General features: G+C 45.6%; 6 protein-coding genes across 6 annotated transcripts; 3 read left to right on the plus strand and 3 right to left on the minus strand.

Moving 5' to 3' along the window:
- Window positions 1-464: 464 nt before the first annotated feature.
- K444DRAFT_723814 (uncharacterized protein) lies at window positions 465-751 on the plus strand (the record flags this gene model as incomplete). The annotated part of the gene is made up of 1 exon (XM_024888598.1): window positions 465-751. A coding segment is annotated over one exon (177 nt), but the record flags the coding sequence as incomplete, so codon positions are not given.
- Window positions 752-2,462: 1,711 nt separating this feature from the next.
- K444DRAFT_411279 (uncharacterized protein) lies at window positions 2,463-5,383 on the minus strand. Its single transcript, XM_024872611.1, has 9 exons — window positions 4,881-5,383; window positions 4,252-4,826; window positions 4,051-4,152; window positions 3,783-4,006; window positions 3,699-3,729; window positions 3,467-3,645; window positions 2,691-3,410; window positions 2,558-2,644; window positions 2,463-2,511 (listed from the first exon to the last, which is right to left on the minus strand). Exons 1-8 carry the CDS (start codon window positions 5,247-5,249, stop codon window positions 2,628-2,630), a joined length of 2,217 nt encoding a protein of 738 aa, XP_024736307.1. The 5' UTR covers window positions 5,250-5,383; the 3' UTR covers window positions 2,463-2,511; window positions 2,558-2,627.
- A 1,618-nt stretch (window positions 5,384-7,001) lies between these two features.
- On the plus strand, window positions 7,002-8,076 carry K444DRAFT_630188 (uncharacterized protein; the record flags this gene model as incomplete). The annotated part of the gene is made up of 3 exons (XM_024883166.1): window positions 7,002-7,296; window positions 7,383-7,876; window positions 7,936-8,076. 3 exons carry the CDS (start codon window positions 7,002-7,004, stop codon window positions 8,074-8,076), a joined length of 930 nt encoding a protein of 309 aa, XP_024736308.1.
- A 40-nt stretch (window positions 8,077-8,116) lies between these two features.
- Window positions 8,117-8,826, minus strand: K444DRAFT_723832 (uncharacterized protein). The gene has a single exon (XM_024888599.1). It carries the CDS (start codon window positions 8,710-8,712, stop codon window positions 8,209-8,211), a length of 504 nt encoding a protein of 167 aa, XP_024736309.1. The 5' UTR covers window positions 8,713-8,826; the 3' UTR covers window positions 8,117-8,208.
- A 516-nt stretch (window positions 8,827-9,342) lies between these two features.
- K444DRAFT_411365 (uncharacterized protein) lies at window positions 9,343-11,044 on the minus strand. Its single transcript, XM_024872612.1, has 5 exons — window positions 10,968-11,044; window positions 10,679-10,803; window positions 10,377-10,538; window positions 10,179-10,300; window positions 9,343-10,119 (listed from the first exon to the last, which is right to left on the minus strand). Exons 2-5 carry the CDS (start codon window positions 10,778-10,780, stop codon window positions 9,360-9,362), a joined length of 1,146 nt encoding a protein of 381 aa, XP_024736310.1. The 5' UTR covers window positions 10,781-10,803; window positions 10,968-11,044; the 3' UTR covers window positions 9,343-9,359.
- Window positions 11,045-11,590: 546 nt separating this feature from the next.
- On the plus strand, window positions 11,591-13,061 carry K444DRAFT_663829 (uncharacterized protein; the record flags this gene model as incomplete). Its single annotated transcript, XM_024886885.1, has 6 exons — window positions 11,591-11,623; window positions 11,675-11,800; window positions 11,852-11,876; window positions 12,031-12,069; window positions 12,188-12,297; window positions 12,343-13,061. The coding sequence occupies 6 exons, from the start codon at window positions 11,591-11,593 to the stop codon at window positions 12,889-12,891; spliced, it is 882 nt and encodes a 293-aa protein (XP_024736311.1). The 3' UTR covers window positions 12,892-13,061.
- Window positions 13,062-13,145: the final 84 nt, after the last annotated feature.

Here is a 13,145-nt window from a genome sequence, read left to right on the forward strand (position 1 = left end):
ATTAATATATAATAATACTAGTAATAGTTTAGCCCAATTAATAATAATAAGTAAGAGTAGATAGTTTATAATTATAATAATTCTTCTAATATTACTAGCTTATTTTTACTGCCAAATATAAATATATTTCTAAAATAGAAGCCTATAGAGTCAGATTATATATAGGGCTAATATGCTTTAATAATACCATGAATTCTATACTTGATTAAGTAATAGCTAGAGAGGAAAGATTACAGTATATAGGATAAGCTTATGCCTCCCTATACCGCCTTATATTACGTTGATATTACAGGGCAGACAGTCTTTGAAATCTGTCTGCCCCGAGAGCGTTGGGCCTTCACAGGCCTCTATTGGTACGAGGCCAACAGTATCGTCATTAGTAAGGAAAATCCGATAGTTTTGCAACTCCGTCCTTATGCATTGAATCTCTTCATTATCAAGGACCAATTTTAAACAGTATATCAAAGAACTACTTATACTACTTATACAACTCATACTACTCATACTCCAGCTCCAGCTCCAGCTCCAGCTCCAGCACCACCAGCACCACCAGCACCAGTAGCAGCAACAGTAGCAGCACCAGTAGCAGCAATAGCAGCGAGTCCATGTCTCTAGGTCAGATGGAGCTTTCCCCCAGGTAGAAGGAGAGGTTGCCTCTCCTTGTGTCTGTCTGTGCTAGCATTTGCGTTCGGTGTGCCTCCCATCTCGTGCATCGGAAAAGGAAACGCTTAACAGTTTCTGTTGCCTCGCCGTATTCGCAATGGTGAAATCGGAGGGGAGGTCGGTTTAAGAGTATTTCATTAAGGCATCGAGAAGTTCATCTTGTGTATTATTTTGAATTTACGGGTGTGTTTTAGGGACTAAATCGAGTTTAAAGGAAGGGAACTCGTTGGAGAGTCGGATTTTAAAAGTATGGGTAGTTATTAGAGTAAAAGATGGAGGTAACGAACGTAATGTGCTTATAGGAGTAATAGCGACTATTCGCAGAGGACTAGAAGTATACAAAGAGGTCGTGGTGTGGAGGAAGAATATAATAGGGGTCCAGCGCTTAGATAAAGACACGAACCAGCGAAGAAAAGTCCTGGGCAAGGCCACTTCACGGATCAAAGCCACTTCACGGATCAAGGCCACTTCACGGGGCACCTTCTATATCAAGAATGGCATCTCATTGCATCGTACAGACAAGAAACTAAGCCTGATCAGCCCATGCCAATTACGGCGACGGCTGTCGATAAGGCAATAAAACTATCTTCTTTATTTCTTCAGGCTTGCACCATTTAAGGGAGAAGGTATAAAAGCCATTTTGAGAATATGGAAGCGTATTTCCCCTCCCAGCCAGCGCCAGTAAAGATTAAACCAGTCTTCTTGAAACGGCATTAATAGAAGGAAGATGAGAGGAGGAGAGCATGGGAAAAGAAGCAGGAGCTTGAAGAGCGAAGACACATGGCAGATGACCAAGCGAGGCTTGAAGCAGCTGGAAGCAGACATTAGGTGAGGTTAAGCTGTCAGATAATTCCAAATACGGTACTAACAACGTATTAGACGCACAGAGAGAGGATGAACGAAATAGATGTCAGAATGAGGTCAGATATCATTCATCGGCCTGTTGACGATGATGAGCCAAGGAAAAACCCTGCCGAGAGTATATCCCTGTTCCAATTTCGGGGAGGGGGAGGGGGGGGGGAAACCTCTTGCGAAACCTGTTTCGTGGAAAGCCCCAAGCAGAATTAGTGCGTCCATCATTGAGTTAAGACAAGGGCTTGAAGAAGATCGTACGTGGTTCGATATTCTCTATGCTAGTGAGTAATGAGGCAAAACTGCTGTGCATAGAGACATGCGCCGTTTTAGGCATCTTCGAAACTCTTTATACAGACTCTATACTCAAAGCCAACAAATATATCTCAGAGAAAATCTCTCAATTCCTGAGACGGGTTAGTAATGTCAAAGTATCGCAGGGAGCTCGTAAGCTTACCACGAAATTACTGCCCGTGTTTGAGTCTTCGCCTGTAGCCATTCTCGAAACAGATAACTCTGCGTCCTTCAACTTTCCTCTTTGTGCTTTTTTTATATTCTATTCAATTACATTAGCTCAATCCTTCCTTGGGATGGGATGTCGGTCCGGTGACATACCTCTTCTATCGAATCTTCCACGATATATCGGTATATATGAATATCCTTCATCTGGTCTAGTCGATCCACCCGCGCTGCAGCCTGTGTCTCAACCATTGGGTTCCAATGCGGTTCCAGAAGATGCACGTGAGTTGCAGCTTCAAGATTCAGCCTTCAAAGAGTCAGTCGAGATATGTAGGATAAGAGGCAACATACCCAACGGAGCCACTTCCATAGGAGAGGAGTAAGATTCTGATTTCTGCGACAGTGTTGAATTGGTGAATAACTGTACGTCGTTGCTCGACGGTGAGTCTTCCGTCGATGCGGACGTGGAGAATGTCTTGGCACGACAGAGCTTCTTCTAAGCAGTCTAGGGTTCGAGTCCAGTGGGAGAATATGAGACTGAGTCTTAGTTAGTTTGTGATTCAATACTAGTTCAGACATTTACCTTTTTATTGGCTCCATTCTATTTGCTAGTGAAGCTTGCTCGAGTTGTTGCAAATTAATGACAACTTTCTCTATCTTGGACGAATGACTAGTTGAGGTTAGAGCTGTCGCGGGCTGCCAGTCCATCAGTGTACTGTTCAGTTGGTTGCCACCCGATTGCCGTACGTCCTCGAAGACTGATATCACAGGCTCTTGGCAAATCCAACAGGTTGAAGGCGTGCCATTCAAAGCAGTGTCTTCGGCACCGCTCTGGTCCAGTGTACACTCATAACACACATTGTGACCACAAGCACCATGAAATGATTGCTGACAGTCATTCTGAGTATTGATCGAGTCTCCACATTTGTCACAGATGCTGTGCTCGCGAGTAGGTTGAATATCTGGTGTAGCATCAATGATAGATCCGCCGTAACTGCAGATTTGTCTGAGGGTTGATATTGCTCGCAGAAGTATACGGCCCTGAGACTTCCCCGGCGCCGAACTCAATGATCTCTTTGCGTCGTCCCGAGTAGCAATATAGCAACACCTTTCTCTCTCGTTCAAGATAACTTTCTCTACCGTTTCGATCCTTCGTCGATTGCTGCATGACTGCTTCGTTCTTCTCAACGATATTACTTGCAGTGCCAAACGAAGATTCTCCAAACCTTGAGAATCCTTCCTACTTAACGGTTCCAGGATATATTTCCGAGCATTGGCGTGGTTTTCAAGGGGCTCGAATCCTAGGAATTGCGTCAAGGAAAAGAGATCACCCAATTTGTTTTGTACTGGTGTTCCTGTCAAGCACCATCGTCGTTCTGCACGCAATTTTGTGAGTTCTTGAAAGTTTCTTGTGGATCGGTTCCTGATTTGATGTGCTATGAATATAATTAGCATATGGGTTGGTCAGCAGAGGAATGCTTGACTTTTGTACCTTCATCCAAGACGATCCGTAACCATGATATTCTAGAAAGAATGCCGGACGTTGGAGCATCAGAGGCTGCAGTTTCATATGTTGTAAGTACGATATCAAATTGACTAAGCCGCTCGCGAGTGATTCTCCGTCCGTTTCCATGGTAGATATGGACTTTGAGCGCACCTATCTGCATGTGCCTAGATTTCAATCAGCCTGATCCTAGTAAAGAACGGGTTATCGGTATATTCACTTATTGACTTGCTGCTCCCAGCCCTGGATTGCTATCCCGTTTTATCAGACTCAACGCTCCCCAAGGATGGTATTATAGACCCACTCGATTTTGGAGCAATGATCAGTGTTGCAGATGACCAGATATCATCCTTCAAGTCAAAAGGATGCCTATCCTCTTTGCTGCCTGACCTTTGACTGTGTAAAGTATATAGTATAAGGGTAAGTAGCGAAAGCGATTTCCCCATGCCCATCTCATCTGCCAAGATCCCTCCCCGGCACTCACAGGGCTTCAATATCTTGGTGGAGTGTGTAATCTCATTCTTGAACCTGTAGTCGTTTAGAAGAGCATCCTAACTATTCAGTGTGCTTACACTCGTCTTCCATTTCTGTCTACAGGTTTCCATAGGGTAAGCCGATCAGCCCCCATTAGCCCCTCTCGAGCAATCATGAACTTCAAGGCTATTAACTGGTGTCTGTGTAGGAGCGAAATGTTAGCGAGGCAATTCTTAGAAATACCTAACACATTCAGAAATTATAGATGATTTAATATAAAGCCGGAAGTTGTCACTCACTGTTTGAGGATGGACCTAATTCTTGGATCCTGTGTGACGTGAAAAGACAATTGAGGGGCACTTGGGCCATTCAGGACATCGTAAATTTTGTCCGTAAAGTTTATTTGACTCTCGGATGATGGCTCTAACAGGTAGCTAGAATTTGCATCATCCTCCTCCTCTTCATCCCATGAGAAGACGTGTGGGTTCTTGTAGGATACTGAAAGTTGGCGATTCATCGGCTCTTGAAGAAAGAGGCTGGACTGCGATAGGAGAGACCCAACTTGTACTAGAGAACTTCTCCGTCCGAAAACGAGAATTTCAAGTGGTATTCCTAGTGTCCCATCCAGGCTTTGAACCTGCTTCGTCCCTGGGGTTGTATATATCTCAAACTGCATTGATGATACGGTATTTTTGAGGGAGACCATTCCACTCGCAGTCTTCTTGTCCAAAACCCCTATTTCTTGCATGGCCGGATCTAGGATAGTTATGCCGTTGTCTCGGAAACGTGGTTTCAAAGTCGGTGCTCCTAGCCTAGAACTCGAAATTTTGGATATTGGAGAACTTTTCCATACAGAGAGGAGCCCATCTACAAGCTATTCTTGAGGTAAGCATCTGCTACGACTGAGAGGAGAACTCCATAAACCTACCATGCCAAAACAGATCTCTATTTCGTTACTTTCGTTCCTAATTTCTAATCCTTCGGTATTCGAAGTGGAGGTGGCGGGTGTCCAGGTGCTTTCTGCCGAACTGGGGACCTCGAGTGCATCACCAGGGCTCGGAGACGAGAGCCAAGGCACTGGAGAGGGTTCATGCGCTCCTGTTATATCATCGCGATAGGTATCGTGTCTATTGCGCCTGTCGATGCTTTCTGTCGTCCGTAACGAGGCGACCGACGCAGGATTTGCTCCCACGGCTTTGGAGGTCGAGACGAGTTCCCTCCTCTTGACAGAAGTGGGAGGATGTGCAGAGGATACTCCTTCCTCGTCGGGGTAAGGCCTCTTCAGGCCAGGTATCATCTTTGACCATGGAGTGCAATATTTTCCTTGAAAAGGTTGAGGTTGCGATAAAAGGTGTGCTGTGTTCAGCCTCGTTCGCGAACGGAGCAGGCGTCCTGCAAGGCAGATTCAACCCTGGGGCTTGAGCATCATCGTCCTTTGATTGATTGATTGATTTAGTCCAGTGTGGGCTCCGATAAGCTCGATAAGCGACGATTAGATAATCGCGCTAATTTTTCGATAATCGATAATCGACTATCGATTACGATAATTATCGAACTAAGGCCTTGGCAATACTACAGGGCCACTACAGGGCCACTACAGGGCCAATGCGCTATATTTATAGGCCTCATACTACCTTTTCTTTACTATAGCAGAATTCCGATTTAGTAAAGGCGGTATAAGGCCTATAAATATAGTGCATTAGCCCTGTAGTAGCCCTGTAGTACTACCAAGGCCCTGGACCCACTATTATTAATAGATTTAGTACTATAAAGGCGGTCTAAGGCCTGTAAATATAGCGTATTGGCCCTGTAGTAGCCCTGCAGTGGCCCTGTAGTATTGCCAAGGCCCTGGGACCCACTATTATCGATGGAATTATCGATGGGCTCGCTTAATGGCTGGCTGGGCCCACTTTTATTAATGGAATTATTGATAAAAGTGGGCCCAGCTATTAAGCGAGCCCCATTGCATCGATAGTATTAGCAATAATTATATTATCTATATTATAATAGACTATTAAATAGAAATATAATAGTATAGTAATAATAGTCTACTTTTATACTAATCTTCATACTAATCGGTTTATAATTGAACTAGAAAGCGAGATGTTTATGAAATAGGGCTCGCTTAATAGCTGGGGCCCACTTTTATCAATGATAATTATCGATATTAATCGTTTATCGATCGATTAGCCGATAATGATTACTAATCGATAATCCCGATCGATAATTTATCGGAGCCCACACTGATTTAGTCATAGAATGCAGAGCCTAAATCTCTAATATAATATACAAAGGAAAGACCATGGTTTCTTCTGAAATAACGAGGCACTAAGGCCTCGTAGCTCTCGTGACTGTCCAGACTTGATCCGCCAGCGAGGCAAGTAAGACAATCGTGGTAAGGGACTCGAATATAATATAGCCGTCCGTATACCTGGTGGAACTACCTGCTCATTACATTAAGAGTATAGAACAGGCTAAGCCTCTCATTCTATCCCCTTAATACAAATCCAAAGTAGTATAATATTTGGACGGTATTACTACTATCTCCACATGCAAAGGCCTTGTTGAGACATGCGTTTAACAGGTTTCCGTCGACCAAACCATCCTCCAAGATAAGAGACCCCAAGACAAGCTCGCTTTGTACTCTTACCCTCCCATATTCACGACCAGGGGCCCGAAGGAACGTGCTGCTACGTTTAATATAGATCTTTGGCAAAGGCTCGGTAATATAGTCCGATCTATTTTGAGGAATTCCGAACCCCGCAGGTTACAGAATTTTGTTGGATTTGACATTTGTTGTGGATTATCAATCGTCGTCATGTGAATACGAACGAGGCGGACACCTTAACCGCCGCACACCCAGTGGTGTTTCACACAACCAACAATTGCCACGCCGATCACTCGAAAGTTCTAGGCAGCAGAGATCTACTCCTGACTCTTCCTCGTGCTTTGTCTTCACCATTCTCCACTCCTTGCGCCATTGAATCAGCCAGCTATTGTACTCATTCTGCTTCAACTCCTTACACCCCAACCCATCCTCTCTCCAGCAATGGATCTTTCCCTGAGCCAGCCATCCTCCCCAAGGGTCTCCGAACCCAGAGAAGACGAACACGTCGTTAAGGCTGCGAAGTCCCTCCGCCGCCACATCGGTCACGAAGAGACTTCCAATGAAGACACCCCTTCAAGACAGTGGTCGCCTGGCGCCATCTTTTGGGTAGAGTCCGCTCCTCCCTCTTCTGGAGGTGCAAAGTGCCGACTCCCATGCCCCGAAAAGATCATGCCGGGAGAGTATAGGATTGCAGTAATTCCAGGGCAGCACAGCTACTACGGCCGAGACAGCACAGGTACTTGATATTAACTATACCAGCACGCACAACTTCATTCCATAATTAGTCCGTAAACTCGCGCTTGTCTAACCGTCTGATGATAGATTACTACCATATCTCCTGCTTCGAAACGATCGCAGATTTCTCACAGCTGGCATTTGTGGACCGCGTCCAACCAGTTACGCGAGACACCTGGCAGGTTAGGAATCTCAAAGCCACCAGCATACTAGATGGAAACTTCCTCATGGATGCCGGGGCCGAAAGATTATTGCTTGAGTGGAAGAAAACGGTCATATCCCTGATCGGTCATCGAGATGCTCGTGCCGGCACGCCGGAGACCTTGGAACCCGATTCATTCGATGACCTGCTAGCAAACGCTGGATCTTCCAAATTTGTACCGCGAGCTATTGCGGACCTGAGCGACTTTGATTATGATATTTTCCGAACCACTCTTGCTCCGTTTGAGAGCGATGGCCCCGACGATAATGACGAGTGGAATCTTTTTGAGCAGTACTTGGCCGTGCGAGACGGCCAGGAAGGGGCATTGGATTACCGACACAGCCTGAGCGAGACGCTGAATGCTTGGAAGCGTGATATTGTAAGCCGCCGCTCTTAAAAACTTTCATTTAATCTTTACTAATGATCATATCTCTGTAGCGCCGTACCTTTTGTCACCAGGGAAACGCAGAGGACGGTGACGGAATAGCGGAGCTTGGTCCGAAGGCTATCAGAGCAGTCACACGCCTTGCCGTTACTCCAAGGCCAGATATTCAGGGTGCTTTTGGACGGGGAAGGTGATTGTCCTGAATTGCGTTTAGTCTCACTCCCTTCGCCACTAGAAATACAATGCGGTAACGAACGCCACCCAAACGGTTACAATATAAGCTCCAACTGCAACGCACTCGAAACATCCTTCCTCCAAATTGAATACTAAACAGAAATACCACCGCTGAAAAGAAGTACCAAAAGATTCAATAGGGATACCAAAGCGACGTTCAGCCCTTCAATGACATGAAACCCCCAGCCTAGCACGTCGCCATCCGTTGGCGTTGAACGGCGCACGTCTTCCAGCCTCTCGTTGAGTTTCTTCGGGAAGCGCTCAACCAAATCATTGATACCTGTCACATTATCCAGCGCCGCCGGCAGAAAGTGATGTTCGTGATGAAGAAGACATGGTGGGCGATAAACGATAAGAAGAACTTTGACGCCTTGATCCTGGTTGTTAGTTTCAATATTGACAATCTCGGGAAGATCAGCGAGAGCTTGAACGTTCTCGAGAGGCAGAAGCAGCCGGCCTTTGTGATTGGGGAAATTGACGACGAAGACTAGTGGTGCCTCCGAAAATGAACCTGCTATAGAGGAAAGCTCAGGAGCGATATCGTAATTCCTTTGATATTTGGCTTTCCTTATTCGGGGCTGTATCACTGATTGCATTCCGAAAACCTCCCTTTTCGCCTCGCTTAAAAATGGCTGCGTTGCTTAAGCAATGCGACCGCAATTAATTAAATTTAGTCGAAAATACTGTTAAACCCGGCCGCTTGTTTTGGCAGAGAAAAGCGAGACCCTGACGTAATTCATGTAATATTAATTACAATACGATATGCGGTAAGCTAGGTTTAAGTGTTAGCAGAAAAGCCACTTAGCTCCAGTGTGTCAAATGAATAGAATAGAATAGAGTAGTGGCCTTCTATTCATCAAAATTTACCCACTACTTATATTCTATTCATATTTTAATCAAGGTATTCATGAATATTCATGAATACTTTGAGTAGTACGCACGTGATCTGCACGTGAGGAGCTAGCTATACTAGGCAAAGCTTTTTTATATGTTAATAGTCGGACTTGATGTCGCGCTAAAGGGGCCCTTTAGCGCGACGTCAAGTCCGACTATTAATTGCAGCAACTCTATCTCGGTCGTTGACCAGGAAAGCTTGATGGAGCCCCCCCCCCTTAAACTGCCGTTGAAAATCTCTCAATGCCCAAGACCTTACCCACTTTTATCGATCTACCTTTTATTCCAAAAGACGATCCAAGATCACCATCCATGAAATGATGCAAATCCAACTTGTTTCAATCCCCCCTCACTCACTCGAACTTCTCTCACCCCCGGTAGCTTGTGCCTGTACAGCGGCAACGTCACCCCAGAACCCTTTAGCCGCAGGATTTATATAGAAGACACTCCACAAGAAGTCCGCTAAGAAAACAGGCAGTTCTTCAGTTGGATTATTAATCCCAACAGCAAGACATGCGTCCGCAAGAATTTTGATAAAAAAATCCTGGTGGACAGTCGTAATGCTTGCTAATCCCCCTACCATGATGATCCAAAGCATCATTTCTGGATATGCGATCTGAAAAGCTGGTATATTGATCACTTCTAAACTTGCCCGTATCCGTTCCACGGACAGTTGGACTGGGGAGCCGACTCGACTGGGTTTGCAAACAAACACAACAGAATGTGTCAGTGCTGCGTTCCCAAACAACCCGTAAATCAGAGCATTCGGCTTCGAGGAATCTGGAACTTCGTATTGGACTATGTTAGTAAGTCGGCGCATGAGTTGATCAGTACCCAGCTGAAAGTCTTCTTTTGTAATTCTAGTTCCTGGCGGAGGCGGGATCCAGTATAATTTGTCTTTCTCGTCAACCAAATATCGTAGAAGATAGTATGCCTCAATAGTTTTTTGGCTGAGATCCTCCATGTTTGTGAGGTTAGACAGCTTGGTCTTATATCTTAAAGCTGTGGTACTGTAAAAATCCGGATACAAGGGTTCCTGATATGGAGTTGCAGTGACTAGCTCAAACCGGGGTTTGGATCCCAGTGTAATAGAACACATATTATCAACCCTAGTTATAGGTAATTAGAGCAGGGAAACAAACTTGACATGTGTAAAGAGCTGACTTACCAACATGTAAATTTCAAGATGAGGGGGTGGTCGACCAGAGCGTGAATACCACCCCTGCGCTTGACCAAAGCCTCGAGGCCATCAAGGTGGATCTTAAGACTATTGAGGCATCCGGTCGTGATCTAAAACCCCGTCAATAATTCGGAACTTTATCTGAAATACGGATGGGTAGCATCCTCAGAGAGTGGGGCGGGTTACCTGCAAATTCGCTAGAGAACCAACAGCGAATATCGTTGCATTCGAAATATCATTATGATTACAATTTGAGATTCTTTTATTTAGTAAAGTGATTGCTTGGCTAAGGTGATACGTCGAGTCAGAACTTGACTTTCCCCCTGCGAACATTCCCAAATTAATGGCCTAGGAAAGTGGGCAAATTAGTATCTCATGAAACGAGTCGGCTGGGGCTGGGGTGGTGGATTGGTAAAAGCCGCATTTAGTGGACCCAACAAACCGAGGGGCCATGCCCTTGGCGGCGTAGCAAACTTCGCTGAACTTACAATCTGACCTAGAACTGCATGTAGAACTGCTGGATCTGACATTGTGAAGTGAAGAGTGTCCTCCCTTGTAAAGGACTGGACCGCGGAGTAATATGGTGGCATATTAGGGAGGAAGATTTCATTGTCTGCTCAATTGTTAGTGAGAATCACGTGGATGGTAAGATATAGACATGCAAAGCCGTGGGGACCTTGAACTCAACGGCATATATGCCGGAAGATCTTCACAAATGCCGCGGGGGTGGGCTGTAGTGGGAAAGGGGGTCTTTCTTGCCGAGAAAGCACGACGTACATTGACTCAGTATGTAATGAGCATTGCCACGTTTGTCCACTGGCAATGCATTAAATGGGTCGTAGGAGTTGCTCGTTGGGCCGCGGTCTATCTCAATCTCATGATCCAATAAATTGAGAATCCCCAGCTTTTGGTCTCTGCCGCCATTCCAGTCTGTCTGACCAGCTAGTGGACGAGTCACGCATCTTCCCAGAGCATTCTGAGATCGCTCAATCCTTTTTCGCCGTGCCTTGGATCGGATGAGCTCCCGGGCCGTCCCCTTTGGTCGAGCAAGCCCATTCTCAGCGACAAATTGAAATCCCTGGGGCAAGGCAGTTTGTCAGCCCATGCCGGCATTCTAGTACGAGAGGGGACGGTATATACCAATCGCGGTTCTTCCGTAGCGAGTATGTTAGTTATGCATAAATGGCTGATTACACTGTTGATTCCTACCAGTGAGATCCCGATCATCTTCCTCTTCTGCCCACTCGGTCTGTGGGCAGTGGGGCCCAGCTTTGAGCACAGGTCTAGGACGAATAGGGATAGAATCCCCCATGAGTTCCATTCACAATCTCGCTTCTACTGCTTGTTTACTTCTTTAGTTGTGGCAACAGTGGCACCAGAGCTAGTTTACTGCTTTCGTCATGGGGGAAAACTTGGCGCAAAAGGAATACAAGGTTTGTAAATCGAAAGTGGGCATGAAAGATTCCTATGTAATCAGACTGCAGCTAATCTTTCGCTGTCCAATTATGAAGAAGTTGGGTGGCGCTGCAGGAGACTTTGCCGCATTGGGTAAACAAGACAAGAAGTATCCAATCACAATAGCTACAGTCTCAGGGGTATTATGCACAACGGTTGGCAAATGACCCGCCCAAATATTTTCATCCTTGAACGGATTCAAACAGCCGCGCATGGAGAAAGCGCTGAGCTGTGTGTTTGGCTTGATTACAAGATTCTTTGTACATCAAGTACCCTCCTCTTCGTTGTTGCAACTCCAGTAGTTCCCCCATTGAGCCAATCAGGCGAGTTCCGCGTCTCAGTAACATCTAGACCCAATGCATGAGAAAAATATGACCCTTCTCAGTCGTTAAGATGAGCCGGGTGATTTTTCCGAGTATCATCAGTGTGTTGGGTCATGTGATAAGATAAGATTACATTGCAGATAGATACCTCTGCACCTCTCAACCTCTTGCCACTTGATCTCAAAAAAGGGAAACAAAAATGATTATGAAGCTGCAAAGATAGGCGGAGGACCTTCAACCCCAAGATGTTGGAACACACGCAAGATTTCTTTTGGGAACCGGCTTGGTACATTCAAGGTGTACACTCAGTACCATTCGGTCTGGATCAGGTTTGTAGGCTTCATATTTTGTCTGGCATTGCTAATATCCAGTAGCCAAGTCCTCAAGACAATTCCAAGTTTATGAGCATGATCGAAGATCCCAAAATCTCAACGTGGAATATACCGGTTCTGGACGAATCTCTAAGTGAGTCCAGCACACCACGTGCTGAAACCGAGCAGCATATCGAAGCAAATAATCTGAACCACAACTCTCGAAGGCGTGATTCGAGAAAATCAATGGATGCGAAGAAAAAACGACGTGAGCAAAATCGAATCTCGCAAATGGCGCACCGCCAACGCTCCAAGAAGCAGCTCGAGTACTTTCGTAACCAGCTTGAAGAATGTACGCAGTACAATCACACCATGTATCGGACCTTGCAAGCTTTGGGCGAGAAGACACAGGAGCTAGCATGTGAGATCAAGCATGCTCTCTCCTTGCAACCTCCACAGCCGGAGCTTGAGCAATCTCGAATAGGCAGTGAAGAATTCCAGTGGCCGCCTTGGTCACATGATGGCTCTCCAACGCTGAGACGGATGGGGACGGAAGTGGCCCCTCTGATTGGGCAGTCTGAGCTCCCATGGTGGAATGGAAGGATTGAGTAAGGATTGGATATTTGGTTCAATGGGTTCTATTATCAATGAGTAGATGGAGTTGAGGCAATGTACCGCTCTGGGGTGTTTGAAAGGAGCGAAAAATCCGTCACGACAGGTTATGTTATTTTGATATTCGTCATATGCCACAGGGCATACGCCTTGAATTCTACTAATTAAACCCCCCTACCTTGGGTATTACGTTTTACTGCATAAACCAAGTCGCTGCTCAGAATAAATTTCCGATCCAGGTCTCAAGTATCATC

The sequence above is a fragment of the Hyaloscypha bicolor genome (genome assembly GCF_002865645.1).
Source record: "Hyaloscypha bicolor E unplaced genomic scaffold K444scaffold_86, whole genome shotgun sequence".
In the NCBI taxonomy this organism is placed as follows: domain Eukaryota; kingdom Fungi; phylum Ascomycota; class Leotiomycetes; order Helotiales; family Hyaloscyphaceae; genus Hyaloscypha; species Hyaloscypha bicolor.

Bases quoted from the DNA above. Each gene is read 5' to 3' on its own strand.
- K444DRAFT_411365 (XM_024872612.1), bottom strand. From the start codon at position 10,780: ATGCCACCATATTACTCCGCGGTCCAGTCCTTTACAAGGGAGGACACT. The intron at 10,301-10,376 runs GTAACCCGCCCC...ACGGGGTTTTAG, and splicing joins GTTCTCTAGCGAATTTGCAG to ATCACGACCGGATGCCTCAA. The intron at 10,120-10,178 runs GTAAGTCAGCTC...ACCTATAACTAG, and splicing joins ATCTTGAAATTTACATGTTG to GGTTGATAATATGTGTTCTA.
- K444DRAFT_723832 (XM_024888599.1), bottom strand. From the start codon at position 8,712: ATGCAATCAGTGATACAGCCCCGAATAAGGAAAGCCAAATATCAAAGG.
- K444DRAFT_411279 (XM_024872611.1), bottom strand. From the start codon at position 5,249: ATGATACCTGGCCTGAAGAGGCCTTACCCCGACGAGGAAGGAGTATCC. The intron at 4,007-4,050 runs GTAAGCACACTG...AAACGACTACAG, and splicing joins GACAGAAATGGAAGACGAGT to GTTCAAGAATGAGATTACAC. The intron at 3,730-3,782 runs GTGGGTCTATAA...AAAACGGGATAG, and splicing joins GATCATTGCTCCAAAATCGA to CAATCCAGGGCTGGGAGCAG.